Raw genomic sequence first — 23,778 nt, 5'->3', positions numbered from 1 at the left:
GTTTATGAGGACATTCTGCTTTTCAAATGCCAGTCTTTTAATTATGCAAATGGACTACAGGGAGCATGTGTAAACGTACAGCCCCCCTGTCTTGTTTGCACAATGCCATATATCCTGAGAGTTAATAAAGACAGCCAGCCCTTGTTTCAAATCGATACAATTTGAAATATGAAATAGCCCTTTCAGCTGCAGCAAGCCTCCCCCTGTCGGTATCCCTCTTCGCATCTCAGGCCTTCAGTCTCCTCCCCTGTCCTCTTTTTCTTTTTTCCCCTGTGGTCCAGCTCTGTGCATGCCGATACTATGAGACACTGGCCAGCTTTAGCGAAAGCAAGTCCACATTGCATTAATTCTGAGCGGTAAGAAATCGGGTATCAGATGTAATGGGTTTGATTCCAAAGCCCCGCGGGCCAGTGTTCAGCACTGCTGCAGTGGTGGCGGGAGTCGGCGGAGATCCTGCACTCATAAGAAAGCTGCCTAATTCTCATATGCACTCTTTTTTCCCCTCTGCTTCTCCCTCTTCCTCCATTTATACGTTTCCTCGGATGAGCGTATGTGTGCTCCAGCATGCCTTAGACCCGTACCAACCTCCATGTCATGTTGTTGCCAAATTACTGCCTCTAAAGAAAGGACTTTGTCTCCAGTAGTCCTTAATTAACTCTGTGCAGCTCATTCACAGATGGATAATTGTTTTTTCTGTCTTCCTGGCTGACATTACCTCTTCAGCTGGGGCCAGATTTAGACAGGTATTCTAGAAAAAAAAAACATCAAGGGATAACACTGAACAAGCCCGAAGGTAAGTTTGACTATCTTGGTGTTTTTCTTTGGGAGATATTTCAGTAACCACTGCAGGGCGCGTTTCCAAAGACAGGCTGTGACTGGATACAGGAATAATGACATGAGCCAAAAAAATTACCCTCTACCTTGTAAATGACAGAAACGCCTCAACTCCCTTTTACAGAACTAATATGCTGTCGGCCAGTCAGATGCACATAAAGTGCAATTTGATGTTCAGCAAGATGTCTTCTGCATGAGGCGATCAGGTATCATAAAATGTGTTTAACTTTGCAGAACTCTTTAAAATTAAAAGCTGAATGTTTTATCAGGTGTTAAACAACTTTAAACTTTTCAGTTGAGCAGCCGGAGCAGGCTCTGGATCAGTATTGAAAAGTTTTAGGGTCAAGTGGCTGCACGTTTAGTTTTTTTAATTGTTTACATCAAGATTTATTTAAACACTTTTTTTGGCCATTTCAAAAATCATCTTCAATAGCATAAACAATAACACGGTATCTGAAAATATGGCATATTGCAGACATTACCTTGCAAAAGTACATACACCTACAACGTCTTTGCATTTTTATCAGGTTCTAACTACAAACGTCACTGAATGTTATTTGAATTTTATGTAATAGACCAACATGGGGCAGCACATAACTGTGAAGCGGAAGGGGGAAAAAAATCACTTTGCTTTTCCACACCGCCCTTTCAACAAGGATGGTGTGCAATTGTATTCATGCCCAAACATTCACTCACCATCTTTCAGGGTACGTGTCAAACATTACTCATCTAAAGGCAGATGTTTTGGGGGGGTTTTTGCCCATTATTCTTTGCAATGTTCAAGTAGTAAAGCTCAAGTCCCACCACAGATTTCTGGCTGTTTGGTGTTATGATTCCCCATAGCATAATTCTGCCACCGCCATGCTTCACAGTGGGGATGGTGTTCAGGGTAAGTCCAGTTTAAATGATCTACTTCACTTTGTGCTCTGAATTTGGGCAAAACGTTTACTTTTTAATCACATCTGACTTGAGTACAATCTTCAACTATTGCTTTCCAGACATCTACACCAATGTCTTAGATGAATAGAACAAAAGTGTAACTTTTTTTAATATCTTCTCCACAACAGCTGTATTTATGCAATGGTCAATTTACACAAAGGTAGACTCTATTTATAGACTCTCTTTTCAGAACTTTATTCATAAAGCTATTGTATTACCTTTCTCAATTATGTGCTTTTTGTGTGTATCAGTCACAGAAAAATCCTTATAAAATGCACTGAGGTTTGTGGCTGTAACTTGGAAAAAAAGTGTGGAAAAATTCACGGGATATAAATAATTTTGCAAGGGGCTGCATGTGTAAAGAAAAGAAAAAACAGAAACCCACTGTTCTCATGCCAGACTGCTCACCTGCCTGAAAGTGTACCATAAGCAGATCTGACTTTGCATAATATGAACCCAACCAGCACCACTCGCCCCCCTTCCTTCATCTGGCAGTAAGGGACTTCCCTGTCTGAGCTCACCATGAACTACAGGACCGTTTACTTCAACAACTTCTTCTTTCTGCTGAGGCTCTCCTTAACACTGGCATGGATACAGTGGTGGGGTCTTATGACTGATAGTCCCTGGCTACATTATCAACCCATCTGAGATCAGTGTGCAGCTTTACTGAGGATTAAGCGATTACATCATCTTTACAAAATACTCGCGTGCACAAGCAAATTCATTCTCATGCAACATAAACATGGTCTTCAAGGTTCCACGTGGTTTTCCTGGTGTCTGGAAAACCAGAAAAACCAGGTTTTCCAGGTTTTTTTCCAGCCACTGGGCTTCCTGTCTCCTCCTACACATCTTGCTTTCTCGTCTTCTCTCAAGCTTGACACCGACTGGGGATTTTCCAGTTTTGATGGAAGCCTCTGGACCATGAAGTGGCCTTCATGTTTGTTTGTGACTGTCTGAAGAAGTATCTGCACCTGCATTGGCACTGCAGAGGTAAATATCAAAATAATTCATCCGAGAATCCTAATTCTCTGTATTAGAATGTTTTTGTTTAATGTTTGTCTTTTGCTATGGACAAGATGACAGATTTTTAATATCAAGATGAAAGATCAGCAAAGTAAATAGGTTTTTTAATACACTTAATATAGTTGTTTCAACTATTGTGGTGCGTCCCTTCAAAAAATGATTACTTAGGTCTGCACATCTAGTGGACAATCTCACACAAAAGTTTTATAATAACAGCTTAATAGTGTTGAATGAGACTAAATGTTCCCATTTTATCACGTTACAGACATACACTTCAATCTAATTTTATTGGAGCTGTATTGGGATTTAGCTCTAACAACCCAGAACAGCTTCCCTAAACCTGAAAAAAAAAGACATCCCTGCAGCATGATGCTACCACCATTGTGTTTCAAAGTGAGTTTTTCTACCTGAGCTGTGAATCCCTGCAGCTCCACCAGAGTTACCATGGGCCTCCTGGCTGCTTCTCTGATTGTTTTCTCATTTGTGTCTGAGTGGGATTTCACTTCTACCAAATGTTCCAATTTTATATGGCTTGAAACAAGCCATATAAGATGTTCAAAGCTTAAAGTATTGCTACTAATTCAGTGACTTCTGAAGGCAGTTTGTTACACTGGATTGTATTTAAAGGTATCAGAGTAGAGAGGGTTCAATAAGGATGCGTGATCCAGCTTTTAGATTTTTATTTGCTAAGAAGGTTTGCAAATAAACCCACTGTAAAATTAACTACTTTAAATTATCCAATCATACAAAATCTTTTTACATTTTTGGTCTGAATGCAAGAACATTTGGAAAACTGTAGCTACAATATGCTTTATTTACTTTATTAGCACCAATGGGAAAATCTGTTTTGTTTTTTTTCTTTTTTCATTGTAACGCAATAATATTCGTATTATTCATAAACTTCTAAACGCAACATTGTTATAGGGGGAGAAAACTAATTTGTCTAAATAAAATCAAAGTACCTCAGAGGCAAAAATCATGTTTGTTCCACCTCAGGGTCTAAGATATGATAGAGCAATTTTCTTCAAGTAAGTGCAGCTGTAATATGTGGAACATTTCCCATAAGTTAGTCATTAATTCCTTTAAGTTATCTCTGCCGGTCCCAGGCAAGTGTCAAGCAATGCATTAACACAATTTGCCCTTGTGAAAACGGATTACTGTTTGAAATTGGAACACGAGGTTGTAATTAATGTAATATTTTGGATTTTAAAAAAACTATTTAATCCTGAAAAACCCCATGTTTAAAATACGTTCTTGGCTAATCTTTGAAGATATACGCATTTTGTTTGTAACAGAAACATGTACATTTATGTAAACATAAGAATGTTAACTATTAAACCATGTGTAGCAAGAAAAAAAGAGGAGTTATTTGAAATTAAATCTTTATAAAAGCCTGGATTCTCTCTATTGTGTCTTTGGGAAGGATATATATTTTTGAAAAATGTATCTGTGTATAGAGGGTAGAAAATGTGCCATTTCTCGCTGTCATGTCACAAGACGCAAACATAACTACATTACCGAGGTGATCTTTTTTGGAGTTCTTTCGTTTCTGAGCATTATTTCTCTGTTTCTATCAGAGCCTGCATGCCTCGCTTAATGAATTATGCATACTGATTGATTCCCAGCAGATGCTGGAGGATGGACCCTTTCTCCATGAAAATAAACAAGAGACATTATACACCATGGACGAATGCAGGGAGTCTATAAATAGCACCTTGATGCTTGTTTAGCCCAGAGATGCAAACTTGCATTTTTAAAGGGTCAGACTGAAGTAACGCTTCTGCATTGAAAAAAAGAGCCGTTCATTTGTTTTAAAATGGAGAAAATGGTTGTTGAGGAGAAAGCAATTGAGTGAGGAGGTTGTGTCTGTGTCATTGGGTTTTTAAGCTAAATTTATTCATTGGGTTACAGATAAAATGTTAGGGGCCCCATAGAATAAATCTTTTTCCTTTTTCCCCCCCATATCTACAGCATGATTCTACATTCATAATTTTACAATAAGATGGTTAGTTTGTTCTGGGTAATGTGCAATGTTGGTTTTACTGCCGCACGAAATGTTTGGCATGTATGCAAAAAGTTCAGTTGTGTTCATGTGACCAGATGATCTTCCTCCACATGCTTTGCCACCTGCCTGGCTAGAAACAAACTTCAAAACTTGATTTTTATAATTTTCTTTCCACAACAGGCTGATTTCTTGCCACTCTTTTATAAAAGGGAGAATTCTATAGTATACAGTAAATATTACTGGTTGTGTAGATGGAGCACAGAACTGGGGATTTCTGAAGCTAATGTAGAATTACATTTTGATTGCTTTGTTGACAGCCATGTCTTGGTAGGTTTATAGTTCCATACACTATTCATTTTAAGTTGTACGACTGAACAGTGGGTCATGATGCTTTAAAATGTTCCATGGCTTCTTCCCTGACCTGTCCGCTGTCTTACTAGGTCGTTATGATGCTGATTATTTTTCTAATATTCTCCTGCAAGCCTCTGAGGGCTTCAAACAGCTGCCTTCACACAGAGATGCAATTGCGCACAGGTGGACAATATCTAAATATTGGATCACTTCTGAAGGAAAATGGTTGTTTACAGATATCAGAGTAAATTTCAAAACATGTTTGCTTCTTCGAAATTATGCACCACATATATTATATAAAATTCCAATAAAATACATTGAGGCTTAGCGTTGTTCTGTGACAAACTCTGGAATAATTTAAGCAAGAGTGGTCTGTATGAGAATTAATCAAAACTACAGACTACTATGATGGCAGCCGGCCAGCTGAGTGATGCGTGCGGTTTTAAACCGCCCCAGCATCCAGCCCTACTTCTCTGTTGGCGTCCTAATGATCACTCGGCTCTCTACTCATAGCGTCTGGCTGATTTTTTTTTCTTTTTCTTTTTTTTTTTTTGTGCTGTATTCCAGCCCTCTCTCCTCCTCTTCCTCCTCTCCCTCCTCATCCTCCCCTCCCCTTGACTCTTCCGAGTTCGATGAGATCGGCTCTGGGCCCTGCCGTGAGTTCTCGGTGCGGGCGACAGCGCTGCTGAACATGGCGTCAGACGGGATGATTTTAACGAACCACGACCACCAAATCCGGGTCGGAGTCCTGACAGGTAAACGGCACAGCCGCCAATCTGTTCCTTCACATCGTTCTCATCTTTCGTTGGGTTGATTTTACGCCGGCTGTCTGTCTTGATCTTTACAGATGTCTGCTGATTTTTTTTTTCTCTCCCTACTTTGTGCGGCGGCGGCGTCTCCGTTTCTCGCTGGGTTTTTCTTTTTTCTTTTTTTTTTGCATCCTCTTGGAGGCGACGCAGGCTTACAGTCTGGATTGTTCCCCTTTCCTCTCATATTTCCTGTATACATGAAATCCATGCATTTAAATCTGTAGACGTGCGTTTTGCACTGTAAATGTCTTTTCCAGCCGTGCTTCCCCCCGCCCTCCCCATCCCCTCTGCTTGGGGAAAAGGCGCACAGTTTATGTGTACTGAATAATTCATGTCTCTATCAGCTTGTCAGAGCTAGAAAAAATATTACAGCTCACGGTTTGTTGTTGGATCACTGATAAAGATGCTCGAATTTGTGTTATTGACATTCAACTGACCACAGCGATTTTTGAAGTGTTGCTCACGACAGTCGCGTTAGGTAAATGATGAGCGCATCCTTGGCCTTTTTTTTTTTTTTTTTTTTTTTTTTTTTTTTTTTAAAGAGCAGGACGTGATGTTTGGAGGAACATTTTTCTTTTTTTTTTTTTTTTTTTAAAAATTGCATACAGACATTAGATGTTGCATATGTTGTGTGAATAAGGAGAACTTTGTCTTGATGAGGCTCCGCACGCCAATAAATCCTGGCATGCTTATTTAATTCAACGAGTTTACGGCGTGTCTCCGATGTTCGAAGCCTTATGCGGATGGTGTTGGAGCTGGTCGCCGCCGGCCTTCATGTCTCTCATTCTTTACATCTGCGTGCGTGTGTGTGCGTGCGTGCATTTGTGTGTGTTGCTATGTCATGCTCCTGAGCGTCAATCAGGCGAAACCAGCGGTTGCGGTCATGATCGGCGAGTAAATCAAACAGATTTTGCGGGGAATGTAAGGAGGGAGGGGTTTGGTGGAGGTGATGGTGCTGCTTGGGTGGATACATGATAAATGCTGTCCAAAGAAATACGCTCCTCTCCCTCCCCTTCCCCTCTCCTCTCGGCTTCTTTCCTCTCTGTCCATCCTGTGTGAGGCAGGGTCGATCAATATTGCAGGAAAGCCACGCACGGACCCCCCCACCCCTCCGCTCCTCCACACATACACGGATACGGTAGGCTATTCCCTCCATATGTAAATCCGCAAAAGGAGGAGGCGGAGGTGGTAGGAATCACTGTGTAAGACCCTCTACTAAAATCTGCCAGGGAAACCCCCACTACCGTCAACACTACAGCCACTCGTCTCCTTCCTCTCACCCCCCTCCTTTCCTCTACGCCGCGTTGGAAGGAGGGAGCGCGCTGTCCGCGGTGCTGAAATCCAGCGCCGCTCACAAATCAGTGCGGCACTCAGAGCCGGCTCAAGGTTTTATGAGAACCTGGGCAGATCTTCCTCTGGGGGTCAATTTTTAACTTTTCTAATACTCATTTTAATCATCTGTTAAAGGATTTTTTTAAAAAAAATCTGACTAAATTGTGCTCTATTTTCATTTTCACTTCAAGATAATGGTGTATTTGATCTGCATTGAGTCATTTCTTATTAACTTCTACAATTAAGTTGAAGTCAAAAGGCCTCAGATCTGACAGACTAGAATTGTATGCTAATGTGTAATGTACTAACGACTCAACCAATTACATGAAACCCATACGTTGTGGAGACGACTTGTTCAAATGAAGCTGCCAAATTAGGGGAAAATGTTATAAAAGTGACGTTGAATGTGGAATGGTTATTGTTGCCAGACAGGCAGTTTCAGAAGCTGCTGACACAGTATGTTTTTTTTTTCCTCTTCACCAAACCATTTCTCTTGTTCAGAGAATTTCCAGTGAGTTGTTGTTGTTGTGCAGATGAAATTGCCTCTTTTTGTTGCCAAAGGAGACTGGGCAGACTTGTTTCAGATGAAAGACAGCAGCAGATTCAATAATCACTTGTTGCAATAAACAACACTACACCACACTAAACCTACAGAAGCTGAAGACCAAACCAGGTACCTGTCCTGTTGGCTTAGAAAAAGGAAACTGGTGCTACTGGACACACCCACCAAAATTAGAATATACCAGATTGCCCATTCCAACAAGTTTCCATTTCAGCTATGCCATTAAGATGGCCATTTCAGCTTGCTTTGTATCATTTATATAGACTTGTGGTGGTGCTGCATCAGTGTGGAAGATATTTTTGGCACACTGCTGGTGTCTTAGTACTAATTGAGGATTTCTGAAATGCCACAGCCTACATGAGTATTGTTGATGACCATGTTCATCCTTTTATGACCAAACTGTTCCCATCTTCTGACTATTTCCAGTATTTCAAAGCTCAAATCAACTCGAGCTGGATTTCTGATCATGACATTTCTATACTGTACTCCAATGGTTCCCACAGGCCACAGATCTCTGTACAAATATGCACCTTTGGAATGCAGTGAAATGGTGTATTTGTATCACAGATGTTCAGCCAACAAATCTGCAGCAATTATTTAATGCTGGTTTGTCCCTGTAGAACAGAATCTCTGAGGAACTTCTAGAACAACCTGTTGAATGCATACAGGGTAATTAAAGGCAAATTAGGGTTTTGAAGGGAAAACAGGATCAAGCCAGGCGCTAGCAAGATGTACTTAATAAAGAGGCCGGAGAGTGTGCGGTCTTTTATTTATTTTTTTTAATGTGAAGCCTAATAAGCAACAAGTTTATTAACTCAGACTAAATATGCTGTTTTGGTTTTGGGAGGCATTATTTTTCATTCTCAAACCACTGCAGTGCAGACAAAAAGGATCATACTTGCTGAATTACAAAGTTAAGCTGCCCTTAAAATATTTGCTAACACAAGCAGCTCAAACCACCAAATTACCTTTCATATGTCCATCACCTTATAACCACTCTGGTTTCTCTCTAGTATGACAGGGACCACATTATGATGGTTAGATAAATAGGTACGACCTCTAAAACTGTAGCTCTTGTAGTCAACAGTGATAAACCCAGGACAGGGTCATGGCCCCTCTTGGCATTTAGACAAGCTGGTTGCTTACATGTTGCTGGACAAATTTGCTTTACTAAAATAATATCTCAATATAGAAATTGTATGACTGGCTTTTTAAATCTAGACTGCATCCAACATCAAAGGAGTAAGGCCAAATTGCTGTAATAGTAACCCGTGTTTGTCTGACCTTCAAAAAGTCAGATTATTTACGTGTCACTGCCTTCCTTGGTGTGCTTGGGGTGGGTTAATGTAAATGAGCTAGTTTGTCACATGGAGGTGCACAGTTGTTAGTGTTGAAAACAGTAGAAAGCTGGCAACACGCAGCACCCAAGAGCAGCAAAGGACATGCAGACTCGGCTCTGGAATGCGTCAGCAGCTCCAGGTAGACCAACAACAGACGCCATTCCAGGGCAGCCCTATGTCCTGCATAGAGGTAGGTTGTCAGGGAAGCACAGGAGTAGCTGCCCCCTGCCCAAAGAGCCACAGCATGAGGCAAAAACTGCTTTGCATCAAGTAGGAGAGACCCCTCCAACAAGGCAGGCAGGCAGCAGCCCACTCCTACACCCGGCAGTTGGAAGGACCAAGGTAGTGATGGCACGTCACTATCCCACCTGGGTGGCCCACCAGAGCTCAGCTTATTCTATGTGGTCAACACAAACACGCCACCACCACCCTGATGCTGTCTAGTATATATAGTATATTAAACACGGAGGTATAATCATGCCTGAAAACCTGAAGTTATCTATTTAAATATTAGCTACTTGTTACTAATATTTAATGCCCAAATTTGCAAAGATGTGAAATGGGCGAAATGAACATCACTTGTTTGCGCAGCAGGAAATGAAAAGTATCTGACATAAAACAAGTAAAAATAAGAACATGTTGTACTTACTGCACATTTCAACATTTACAAACAAAATTAATCCAGAATTTAAGGAAAGTTGACCGGAAACTTGTTAGGACGTGCAACCTAACCCACTGACTCTACTGTATTTGATCACCAACAACAAATATGAAGCAAAATATACGGAAACATAAATTAAGCAGAGCTTATTTAATACATTTCCATATCATTGTTTACTTTCTTAAGAAAGCAGTATTCCTATTACTTGTTGAACTGAATTAATTTTATATTTAAGTCGCAGCTGAATGTTGACCATTTATTGGTGTTGCACTAAAAAATACAAAAAATGCTATTTATTCCTTAAATGGTGTAGTATTGCAAAGTACTGCCTTCAAAAACTGGTCTTCTGCAATATTTAAAATTACATACAGTAGATATTGAGTTTTAATTATTTTTTGTATTGTAATATTTTCAAATCGCTTTGTCTACACTAAAGCTCAGTTAGCACTAACAAAATCTGCATGATTAGGAATCTAGAGGTCAGAATATATTCATGTCATGTCCCGTCATTTCTATTGGGGCCCACCACCACATCAGAGGGGGTTAATGTCTCCATGTGTCATCAGTCACTTGGAATCCTCAACTGCATCCCCTCCGTTGTGACAGATTGCCAGCTTGATCTCACTGTGCAGTGTTGACAATTCCTGCATGCATATGCAGACGTTGAGATGCGTAGAGACACAACTGACAGGCTTATTTGTCTTTTTGATGTATATCTATGTGCAAGAGAAGGAGGGCTTGCATTGGCAGGGAAACGGCTTCAAAGGAGCAAGGGAATAAACTCGGGGAAAACTGTGCACAATGCGCATTTTATCTGACCTTTACCATGAAAAATTGAACGATGACAATTTTGATAAGACAATTTGGTTATTGCAGCAAAGCTCAGCCTTCTGTGGTGTCACATTACGATTAAGGGAGTTTGTGTGAGCAGAATGTTTATGAACTTCAGAGGATTGGATCAATCATTTGTCTCTCTGGGGTCAAAGGTGAGACAGCGACCTTGGCTCACCTTCCTCCATCACTTAGCTCCACATCCATTTAGACAGGAGACAGACAGCTGTGTTTAGACCTTTACACTGTGGGAAGGAGCTGCATTTAACATGTGCATGTATTTTGTGGCTTGCATGGAGAAGAAGTGGGGCTTATTAATCAGGAAAGGGAGAGGGGAAACGTGAGGTAGGATAACTGGGGGTGAACATGCTGTCACTTGTCAGAAATGTCTTATAAATCTTCGCTTATAGAGGCGATGGAGGCTTCTCACGCTGTGCTCCACATGTTAGGAAGTGTATTTAAATCCTTGTGTGTTTTTGAATGTTGTGTATATCGCTCGGTGTTCCTACGCAGTCTGAGGATTCGGCCAACAATGTCGCTGAGTTATGCATATTGATTTTTAGATACAGTTCTTGAAAAATTCTTTATGGGCTCCAGATTCTGTTACTGCAAAATATTGCAACTGATGGTGAAAACCATTTTGAACTTGCAGTGATGTAAAATTTATTTTAACGTGACAATTTTACATTTTGAATGTGTCGGCGATGGGCACAAAAGAATTCTCTTATTTTACCTTGTTTGTAAAATGCATGTTTTTTGGGGGGGGGTTTGTGTAAGACTTGATGCATGAGCATCTGTTGTGCGTTCCACAAATGCACCTCTACTATGGGCAACACAGAACACAATATGTACCGGGAATTTTTGGTATCAAACAAATATAGCATTTCTTAAGCTAAACAGATCCACAATTTTTGTGCAGAACCGAGTTCACTAGTGCTACTGTCCATTGTACAACTTCAGAAAGAAATACCAAAATGGTCCTTAGAACATCTTTTTGTGAGGAACATTAAGGTTCCTTATTCAGCTAAAGTGAGGATTGAGAAAAAAAGAAGCTCTGAACCAAGCGTTTGTCAGCTTTTTTCAACACTTAACTTAATTATTCAACAGAAACAACTTTAGCTGAATATAAACACCACTGGTATTGAAGAGAAAATTGCTAAGTTTCACATTCTGTTGCGTGTAGTATCACTCAATGGGCCTAAAATGCTGCATGGTAGCAGACATGTTGATAGCATTCCCTGAGAAGAGAGGGGATAACTCAACAACTGAACATTTAAAGAGCAGATAGGGACTACTCATATGAATAGAATAGAATAGAATAGAATAGAATAGAATAGAATAGAATAGAATAGAATAGAAGTACTTTATTCATCCCAGCAGGGAAATTACTTCGCAGTTGCAGCATAGAGACAAGACACAATAACAACTACCACTAAGTAGTAGTTGTAGATAAAATAAAAATAAAAAATAAAATATAAAATGCTATAGATTGTAAAAATATAAAATGCTGTTAATATAAAAAGCAACTTAAGAGCAGTCCTTGCAAAGATTCAAAAAATGCAGATATGTATATGTAAATATATGTACAGCAAGTGTGCCACAGTGCAGTTGTGCAAAATTGGACTGATTAGTGCAGAACAATGATTTAGCTTTTATTGTACAGTGAGATGGCATGTGGCAGGAAGGATTTCCTGTATCTGTCCCTACGACAGCGGAGCTGGAGCAGTCTATGTGAGAAGGTGCTCCGCTGTCTGTCCACTATGTGGTGGAGAGGGTGCTGTGTATTGTCCATAATAGACAGAACCTTCTTCAGTGTCCTCCTCTCCACCACAGTTTCCAGGGACTCCATCCTTAGAACCAGTACAGAGCCAGCTTTCCTGATGATTTTGTCCAGTCTATTAGAGTCTTATTCCAACATTCCCTGAAATTGATCCGTGGATTGGCTATCACTGCTTATAGTTGATTAACTAAAAATTATTATGAAAAATAAAAATCTCCACTTTCGTTTTATACTAGCTACTCTTTGATGATGATACAATCAAACTAATTCTTTGTTCACTGCTGAATAAAGAAAACAGAAATGATTAGTTTCTTTCGATCAAAGCATACAAACACAAACTGAGCCACGACTTTGAAACTGATCTACGTTCTCGACTGATTTTTGTTTACTTCACTAAGCTTATTATGCTTTTAAGAGTTTTTTTCTATGTTAATAATCAAATCCCAACATAATATAATTACATTGGATGTAATTATCATAATTTGAAAAGTTTAAAGGGTATCTAATACTTTTGCAATGCATTACAGATACATATACCTATATTCAATAGCTTATCAAAAGGCATCCAATTGATTTAAATCTGCATAAGTTCCACCTTGTGTGTGGATGATGCCACATGGCAAAATTAAACCGCAGCACACCATGCACAGCTATGGTTGCTCTTGAATGTGTGGTGTAACTCACTGACCATAGAAAGCTCCATTGATGCCGATTGCTGAGTGTGTGACTTAGCTTGAGGCTTTCCTCAAAGAGACTCAGATATCCTCTCACCGGCCAACTTCTGAAGAGGACAGGGAAACTAGATCATGCGACAAACAGTTCAGATCATTTTCTGTTCTTTCTCTCTATGTACCGGGTCCATCTTCATTTCTGTTTCTCTCTCCCTCAATTTTTTATGTGTCTCCCTTATTTGCAACAACTGAGACACAGAATGTGCTGCTGGGTTTCCAAACATATACGTTTGTCACAAGGACATACAGTTGTGGCATTGAGTGTTCCCATAATAGCTGCATTCAGTCCCTCTTTGTTTGCAATCACGCGTCCCCTAATATGTTGCCACTTTATATGGTTATTGTATAAAATGTAGAAATAGAATAGTGTTTATAACATCACTGTCTATTATGTGAAATGTAAAGGTGTCAAAGTATGTCTGTTTACAGATGGGCTTGCAAACTTGTATGTGAAACTACATGTGTGGGTGTTCTGTTGAAGGTTAATGATACATTTTTAATATAATTTAACACCTTGATTTGTGTTGAGAGATTACTAAAAATGCACATGTACTAAAGAAGCCGAGAGGAGAAGCTAGAAGTTGGATTGATGAGAAGAGAATCTTGAATCTGGACAGTCTTCCTGTCCCAGTATAACCAAAGCCAGCTAAAAGACTCCTTTGAGGTTAGGATGCCCCCCTGGATGCTTCCTTTGGGAAATGTTCTGAACATGTTGGAAGGAGACCCTATGGCAGACCTAAAACTCACTTGAGGGACCAAATTATTAATGATAGGAATAATGGGAAGTAGAAGGTAGTAGTAGAAAGGTGTGTATAACCTTTCAGTGTCAATGGGATTCATAGGTGAGATCAAACTTCTCCCCAGAAATCCCAAATTAGGCAAAACAAAATTGTATATTTCAACAATAATGTGAATGTATTTCTGTTTCTCTTTAGTCTTGATGAGTTTGGAACTTTTCAAGGTTTTCTCTATTAGTTTCTCAATGTCAGCTGTTTGATCCTTAAACCTCTTTCACTTGTGAAAGGTGCAAATAATGATGGATGCGAACAAAATTCTCCAAATGCTTGGACATTTTACACCTTTGTAGTTGTGTTTTTCAATTATATCCTTTTCAAAACTTCAGCTCTGTTTCTGTGTTTAGCTTTTGCATCGCAAAGTCTTATGTGAACATGGCGATCCTATATTTCCAATTTATGGTCAAATATAAAAGCTGTTATATCCTGTAAATGAGTACTAGAATAATGGCTAAATTAAATAAAAGGAAGGACCATCTGTTAGCAATCATCATTTCATTTGTGCGTTTTGCTGCAAATTACTTCTGCCAACTTACTGGGCTACCCTTAAAAGTATTTAAAATCTCTTTATTCTCTTACACTGGAATTAGTGGGAAAATAAATGTTTGGCTTATACGTGGTCTAAAAGGGATTTGTTCCTATTTTCCTTTTGTACCTGAAACTATGACACAAATGAGAAGTCAGATGAATTAGACGTCTTAAACTGTGGGGGGAAAAAGTAATGGTAAAAAGAAAATTTTCTATCACAGAAACTGAAAGTTACATTTTGAACGGCAAACAAACATAATTAACTACAATGCAACTAAATAGCAACTTTCATGGCCATTTTTAGAGAGATTTTCAAATTATTTGCTGGAAAGAAAAAAAATGTCATGCTGTTGCCAGACTTGCGTGGGTATTTTTTTCCCCACAGTGCGTTGGCTTTGCTTTAGATGCCCACATGCCTAAATTAGATGGCACTTTTAAGTTACCCATAATTAGGAAGCTGGTTGTTTACAACAGGGGGTTCACTTTCTTTCTCCCAGCATCATCTTGGATCAGCTTGCCCTCCCGAAACCTTCTTAGACGGTCAAAAATTTGCCAGTGCATAGATGGAAGACATATAAAGTGACCAGCAGAGGCAGAATACTTTTATTAATACTGGGATATTATTAAGACATATATTTCCCAGCCCTAGTGGGAAATATACTCCCTCCCAGGTAAGAGATGACATTTCATACAGTTTTCTGGAGGAATTCATATTTTGTGTTTGACAGTATTTTAAGTACCTCATCATAGAAAGTATTAAACATTTTTTTAAAAGTATTTTCTCCTCAATCTTAGTGCCTTTGTTATGTCACAATGCCTACTTTCCCCATGTCTCCACAGGGGACGCCAAAAATACACCACTAAACTACAAAGCAGACATTAAAATAAGTAAGTACTTACTCCCTCATGGCCACTGGTGTGTCTCTGCTTGCATTAGCAACAAAACATTATTATCCTTCCCTGTTTTCTACTCTGCTGACTCTGAGTGGGACAAATGTAACATGCTGATAAAGGTGACATCACGACTTAAAAAAAACAACAAAAAAACCCCCACAGAATATAAATGTTACCTTTCGGTTCAGTGGTGATGGCTGTTGGATGAGAATCAGTGAGCCCTGGGCATGTGACTACACACTAACATGATTTTTGCTCTTCATTTTCCTGCTTTGACCCAACTGTCTGTGTCTAAGTGTGTTGGAGTCCTTGCTGCGCTGCTACTGGGTGATGTCTTGTAATGATCTGTGGGCATCTGCTCAGCAATATGCTAGTTTGAGAGGGATATGCTTGAAACAGAGGCGCTTAAATGGAAAGAGACATGACAACTTGGGCATTTGCTTATTTCTCGTGTTTCCATATTTTAATGCGTTTTCTGCATTTTACATTTGTAGCCCATTAATTCATATCTCTTAAATCTTGTTAACATTTTGTCATATTACAACTATGTTTCAGTATACACAACATATAGCATAGCGTGTGAGAAAATAAATCATGCTTTTCCAATTTTTTTGACCAGTTTTGAACATCTCACATAGTACTCTTTAGTCTGACATTCAAACCAACCAAGAACTCACCATCAACCAAAAGTGATGGGGAGAGTCAGAGAGGCAGCCAAGTGGATCATAGCAACTTTGGAGGAGCTGCATAGATCTACAGCTCAGGTGGGAGAATCGGTAACACTTCATTTGACGGGTTGTGAATAAGACTGTCATGACACCATCATAAACATGACATAACACCTGTCATGAACATGAGTAAGTCTTCATGAATATTTATGACTGCTGTCATAAAGTGTCATTCGGTAAATCATGACACTTTTAATACAAAGCTGACATTATTCAAAATGTCTTTGTTACCAAGAAATCATGATCTGACATAAATTATTACTATTATTGTATTATAAAGTATTACTGATTAAACTTTAGCTTTAATAACAAGCAGACTATGGAAAACCATGTTGGTGGTAGCATCATGCTGAGGGGTGCTTCGGTTCAGCAGGGATTCGGTCACTGCTGAAATTTATGGGGAAGAACTGAGCTAAATACAGGACAGTAAGTAGTGGTAGAAAACATGTTGAAGGGTGCAGGACCTGAGCTTGAGACTGGAAAACACCCATTAACTAGAGTATTACAAATTAATGGTAGTTTTATTTTTTAGAGCATATGTGTATTACAATGGTCCAATCAAAGCCCAGACTGGAATTCAGTTGAGAAACTTGTCCACTATCAAAATCTTGTTTCTTCCTCTTCATAATTTTTTGACTACAATTATCTTAAACTGCTGTTTTATATCAAATTAGAATAAAATAGTGTTTGTTGTTATATGTGGGAAAGTATAAAAGATTTTCAGAAGGCATTGTATTTGAATTCATCATAGACCATCTTTCTTACAAACTTTTGTTTGCATGCAGCTACAGGGGGGATTTATTTTTCTTTTGGGTGGGGCGTGTGCCGTAATGAAAACACAAGCAGACCCTCATTTAATTTAACTTTATTCCTTCGTCCTCTCTGTATCAAGCACTCACACACACACACAGACACACACACACACAGCTGTCACAGAGGACAGCAGTAAGGCATGTGAGCCACATGACCAGAATAGACAATCTGGGATCAGAAACATGGACACAGAATGTGAATTAAGCCTTTACTGCAAAGGAATTACTTTCAGTGTTTAGCTGGGAAGTGGAGTGGGTAAATGTGTGTTTGGCTAAAAGGAGTCATTCCATTTTTTAACATGCCATCTCTGTCTCTGTGTTTCACTCATTTTCTATCTGCTTTAATAGAAATGATCATTGTGCACTCTAACTGGACTTTGGTTGTAGTTGCAAGATTGAACAAGAGGCAGAGGGTATGTGACAGACAAGTAGAGGAGTCTCCTGCAGACTCTTGTCGAATCTTCAGTGACGAGGTCTATCAGGGCTGGCTGGAGAGCTCTTCCAAGACTGTGTGGGAATGTTTGCTGGAATAATACAACAAATAAGTGGAAATACAGGTGTGTAAACTTAGAAACGTACTCAAGATGACTTTAAGATGTTAAATTACCCAGTCTTGGGTTAAAATTCCAATATGTTGATATGAATTGGCCAAAGGACAAATTAACCCAGAACCCTCTTGCCTGCTTTTTAGTTTCCAATAATTAGGATACAAAATAACTGACTTTACTATTAAATGGCAACACATAATTTCTCCCTCCTTTCTGGCGAGTCCCTTGTGATAACCTGTTAAAAGAGAAACCGTTGAGTTATGATGACAGAGATTGAGATAAAGATACTGTAGAGGTTTTAACTGATGAGTCACCCTAAAAGTCCACTAGCTCCTGGATCCTTGCTTCAGGTGTTAATTTGAGCAACATAGAAAAAAAAGATCCACAAGTAAAGAAAAGTGAGATAAAAAAACCCCGACAAATCACCACAAATTCATCAGGATGCTGTCATCCTATTCTTTTTTTTTTTTTTTTTTGGCTTTTGTCTAACAGGGCTCTGAAACGGACACCTTTCTCACATTTCACGAGGTCAGCTAAGTTAAATATAGCACTAATAATACAATTTGTGGGTTTAGTTTATTTATCATCCGCATTTAGCCACAGCAATGCTGCCACTATTCTTACAGTGGTCCACACACACGAGTTACATTTCTAAAACAGTTTACAGAAAATTAATAGAAATAAAATGGAACAAAACAAACCAACAAAACAAAGTCATTGAAGACATGGCAAAGTACATGGAATTTTAGGTTAAACTCACAGTTCACTATAGGGTAGTATTTTCAATTCACATCCAGGAACTTATATTGTCTGCACTTTACTAAAATACAGTTTTATCCATCCTTAACATTTTTACTATCATTAAATATAACATATGTCTGCAACTGGGTGTATGCTACAGAGAACTACATCTACAGAACAAGAGAACTAACACTACAAACCAGATGTAGCCAATTATTAGCACCAGACGTTTACCTTTTGACATCAGTGATCATTTTTGCCTGTTTGAGTTCATTGTGCAAGCTAATTTTCAATGCTCTGCTTGTTGCGATCTATGCACATATTGTGCAACGTAGTACTCGCATAATTAACATTACTGGAATGATTATTGACTTGAAAGTGGTTTCTGTGCACTGGATTTATATCCATCTTAGTTGTCTGATTTACAAGGTAATGCTTACACAAAAGTCACCTTGTTAGACTGAATCTCAATGCAAGTGGAAAAGTTCTGTTTTTATAAATAAGCAATCGAATGTCATAAGATTGCCACATTAGCTTTAATTATTTAAAAGCAAAAACTGGGCAAGTGTAATTTTGTGTAATCAGAGTTGCAGCTTCATTTGCACCACAGTAAGTCAGACTGATGTCCTGGGCTGCCTCTGATTACACCTAAATAAACAAGATTTTTAAGCATAGTTAGGATGTGGAAGGTGTCCTGTCGTTTCCATGATTGAGTTAAATGGTAAATAGCCTGTATTTGTGTAGTGCTTTTTCAAGTCAGAGGACCCTAAACACTTCACACCACATTTAGTCACGCATCCATTCATGCACACACATTCACACGCTGATGATGGCAAGCTACATCGTAGCCACAGCTGCCCTGGGCAGTCTGACAGAAATGAGGCTGCCATGCACTGGCGCCACCGGGCCCTCTGACCTCCACCAGCAGGCAAAATGGGTGAAATGTCCTGCATAACATAACAACTGAGACAAACAGAGCAGGGATTCGAACCAGCAAGCCACCGGTTACACCGTCCACACTGTAACAATACCTGAAGTCTTTTGTAATTAGCACCTTTTTCTGCTGTGTGTGATCTATCAATAAGATTTGGTATGTTTTCACCCTGAGAAAGAAGGTCTTAAATATAAAAATGCTTTGTTAGTGAACATGCTGTAATTTCAGTGAACATTATTTCTGGCTAATCAGATTTTTGAGTTGGGCAGATGGCTATTTTTTTTTTCAGTGGTGGATATTGGGTACATTGGGTTCAACAGGCAGAATTAATGTAGCAAAACCTACTATTGAGTTGCATTATGGGGAAAATATCTCAAGTAGCCCAGTGCTAAGGTACTACCGGAGTACAATTTAATAAATTTTTATCTTGCATTGATGAATCCATTTACACATGAAGTAATTTTTAATATTTAGTTGCAAAAATCATGGTTGACTCTTCGGTCCCCTGTTAAAAATATTTGCATCTGGCAATTTTAGTGTTTGCTGATTGAATTTGTTAAATAATTTGTAATGAAATAAAATAAATATTGTCCTTTGCCTGGAATCAGTAAAAAGACTCATCAAATTACAGCAATACTGGAGAGTGCTTCAGATGTCTTGGGAAATGCAATAACAATCAAATCAAAATTGCTTAATGAAACAGCGCTATACACCATCATGAAAATAAACTGAATATCGTTGCATAATATTGCATAAACGGTCAATTTTCAAAAATTTTAATATTTGAGTCATTATAAGTAGTCAAATATTTTCCTCACTAATCTCTCTCTCTTTCTCCATTATCACAATGGTCCCACCACTGTCTTTAAGCTTAACAGCGCTGCCCCTAAAATTTGTATGCAAGTTGTGAATATCAAGGGCAGTGAAGGACCATCCAAAAGTCAAGCGATATTCCAAACACCCAGAGTGTGAATGTGTGGTGCTTAAAATGAAAAAGGTCTAATAAATATTGCATACCAGCAAGCAGTCACACATTGATATTGCACTGACAATCTTGATTATATATATTATATTTTGCAGTTGACAAAAACAAGGTGAAGGTGTGAAACTGGAAAACTGTGGCACTCACTTATGGAAACTGCCCGTCTACATCGTCTTTGACAGACATCTAGGATGTCCATTGACTTGCCACTTGAACAAAACTCCCTTCTTCCCCCACGATTCTGCCCCTCCTGAGGCCACAAGACCAGTCATGCTGAGGCGTGATATACTGATTGATGTGTTTTGCTTCAGGGTTCCTTCGTCATCTGATTTGTTTCATGGTTTTGACATTACCAATGCAAGTGTAACACATTTAGAATAGAGTCCACTTAGCAATAGCAATAGAATAATACATAACACGGTTACAGATATTAGGATCTTTGGCCATGTCTCTCTTTGCACAAGATTGTCCAGAGTGGTTGCAGATGCTTGCTTTAGCGGACCCAACATGCTTTCAGTTGGATCTAGGTCTTTGGACAAAAAGTTGTAATTTGTGTTTCGATGTTATTCTGCTGGCATATCAATGGCCCATTTTTATTTCCAGTCCCCCAGCCTCACAGATCGTCCACTTTACGTACCAGACGTCAGGATTTTTCTTGCACTCAGGCCAAAATCCACCTGAAGTGTTTTTTGGAGTGAAGATAAATCTTGGTCTCCTCTGTTCAAATCACACAATTTTAGAAGTTGACCAGGCCACACCCGCAGCTTGACAAGTGTTATTTTTTTTAAACACTGCATTTTCATTTAGCAGTGTGGTTAATCAGATGCAAGGCAATGATATCTGACACTTGGCAAGTGTTATAAGGCTCAGAGCTTCAGAAATAAACATCACAGGCTCAGTCACTCTCCCACTCGTATCACATTTTCCTTTTAGACCATATCTCCTCTTTCCACACTCTATATTTGTCCGGGTCTCCTCACCTCTCGCTCTTGCCATTTTTTTTACATACGTTTGCTGTCTCTCTTTGGTCAGCTCACTTCATTTCACCAAGAAACAGTGAGGTGTATTATAGGCCTCTGTTCAAATGTGCACGTGAATAATAGAAGAGGCCAGCTTTTTTCTAACAAGGTGTGCTTGATGGCTAAATCTGGTAATGTGTGTATTTGGGGTTTTTTTCAGTCTTCTCTCTCATTCTGCCTCTCTATTATTTAGTATCACACCTTTTCTGTTTCTACTACAAAACCCTTTTAGATTATGGTAGCTGGGAATCAAATGTTAATCGACACCCACCCACACACCCGCACATTTCAAAGCAATCTGCACACACACTCAAGACAACCTGCTTGACTATCATGACTTGATAGATTTATTGCTTTTTGCATCATTTATAAGCTTACAACAGAGCTGACAGGTGGTTTTTCAATCCAAGCACATGGCTGTAAACATTGGTAACAGTGAGTCAAGGAGTTTCTTTAACATCAACTCTGTTCAGCTAAATACCCTTTCAATTCTTATTTTTATTTTAAAAAATTGTCAGTGAAATGAATCCGAGCACTTTTGACTCATTTGAATTCAATTTGAGATGTTTGTAATCAGACATTTCCAAATTCAAAAATATATGAATGAAATTACTTAAATACAAAAACAGATATACGTTTAGTTTATGTCACAAATGTAGACTGTTAATCGTGTAAGCAATTATATCCAAGAACAATTTTAGTCTTGACTGAATTTTTCACTGTAGCAAAGTTTTCTTCCAGCTCTGCATTTTAAAAACAAGTGAATAAAAAAGTACTAAAGTTATTCCAGAAATCAATGTTCTTTAAACTTATAGCAAGTCCTGCTATAACTTTACAGCAAGTTTTGCTATAAGTTTGTTTGTTTACTATTTAAATTAAAAACAGTACAAGTCAATATATTTCTTAGTTATCAACTGAAAAATTTCTTTTGGCATTACAGTAGTCATGCTAATGAGATTTTATATTCAGACTTTTGAATGTTCTGTGATTTGTCCTTTGAGATTGGAAAGCCTCCTTGCCATCACCCTAATCTTTAGTGTTAGTTCAAAATATCACAAACTACATAAAAAAATATTGGGAGAAATGCTTGTTGCTCACAGTTTCTGTTCTGCACTAAACTCTACAATATTCACCAAAATCATACGACTGAATTGATTAAAACATTGCTTGTGTAAATAATAGAAACAATGGAGTATGAAAAAGTCAGATTTCAGGCACAAATCTCACAAATAATCTGCGCACACAACTAAAACCAGGACAAATTATCTGATTATTCCAAACTGAAAGACCTGCAAATAGTGATATAAGATTCGTGAGCCTTAATCTCACTGATATGCAAAAAACCTGTAAATGCAATAACGGTTTGGCTGTCTTCACTGCTGATTTGAGATAATGTTTATGATTAAATTGTCCATGATAATATCAAGCAATAGAAATAGTCTTGTGTATCTTTGCGCCATCTGCCACCTAAATAAAACTAGAATTGTATTCCAACTAAAATATTTCTTTGGAAATATCACATGCTTATAGTGAATTTGTCAGAAAAAAAAAAAGTTATTAAATAATGGCAGCCGTTCTTTAAATGTAAAGGTCACAGATGGAATATATTGAAGATTTAATTGGACAGAAAAATGACATCTTCTTGAACTTAAAAATAACACGTAAATTACAGGAAAGGTGAAAAGACATACGTTTGTGTGGCTCTTTCCAAGACAAAGTAAAATGTTCCTAAAAATGGAAAAAGCTCCATGAGCTGAAGGTCACACTGAGCCTCATAGGATGTGGGCATCTAAAATGAGTAGTAACTAATATAGCAAGTAGATTAATCCACAGTGAGAATAATTTTCAACTGCAGACCTTGCAGCTTGAAAGATTAACATAAATTATTTGAAGGTAATCTAAAATATTTTTAGATTTGGTTTAGAAGTATCTTGAATTTCTGCTCCTAAAATGGATCCCTGCATGCAGAAATGTACGATACTCATTGTGTGCTCTGTATTGCACATTACAGAGGATGTACAGATGGAGTCAGAAGGGTGTTTGTTGCCATCATATTTTAACCAAGCGTGCGGGTGTGTGTGTGTGTGTGTGTGTGGGCGTGAACATGGGTGAGCTCTGATAGTGGGAAGCTGGAATGTAATTGCAGCCACCGTCCAGAGGTTTGAATGTAATGAAGGCAGCTGCTTACAGGCTTCATCATTAGTACAACTCCGCATGGGGCACTTCCTGCATATGTGTGTGTGGGCATCTCTGTTTATGTGAACCAGGTATCAGTCATGGATTAATGGAAGTGTGTCTGCATTTTTATCGGATTGCTGCTTTTAATTTACCCCTTAGTAAGTTGTTCTACCAGCTTTCCTTGGATCATGTTTTTAAAAGTCAACAAGAAAAACCATAAGAATAAATGATCAGTGGTCATTGCTTTGACTTTTTCACAAGATTTTTTTTGTCTTTGAGTACATTGGAGACTTCAACTAATGATTAGTTTATCTGTCTGGTTTCAGAGATTAAAATATTGCACTACTCAAGACTCCAGAGTAAATCAAATCAATTCACTACATTTACTTCCATCCATCCATCCATCCATCCGGGCGAGAGGT

At 38.6% G+C, this 23,778-nt stretch overlaps 1 protein-coding gene across 9 annotated transcripts in view; it reads left to right on the top strand.

The window, feature by feature from the left end:
* The first annotated feature begins 5,762 nt into the window (after positions 1-5,762).
* The window catches only part of gphnb (gephyrin b), a 102,629-nt gene continuing 84,613 nt past the window's right edge, over positions 5,763-23,778 (top strand). For 5 of the 9 annotated variants that reach the window (XM_032584616.1, XM_032584615.1, XM_032584613.1 and 2 more), the window contains exon 1: positions 5,764-5,907. In XM_032584616.1, the coding sequence (XP_032440507.1) occupies positions 5,844-5,907 (64 nt within the window). In that variant the 5' untranslated portion in view covers positions 5,764-5,843. Of the gene's footprint in view, positions 5,908-23,778 lie in introns of all 9 variants that reach the window. The other 4 variants (XM_032584612.1, XM_032584611.1, XM_032584608.1 and 1 more) reach the window with 3 other exon arrangements.

This window comes from Xiphophorus hellerii, chromosome 15 (assembly GCF_003331165.1).
Source record: "Xiphophorus hellerii strain 12219 chromosome 15, Xiphophorus_hellerii-4.1, whole genome shotgun sequence".
NCBI classification, from domain to species: Eukaryota; Metazoa; Chordata; class Actinopteri; order Cyprinodontiformes; family Poeciliidae; genus Xiphophorus; species Xiphophorus hellerii.
This window is presented reverse-complemented; position numbering and strand designations above follow the sequence as displayed.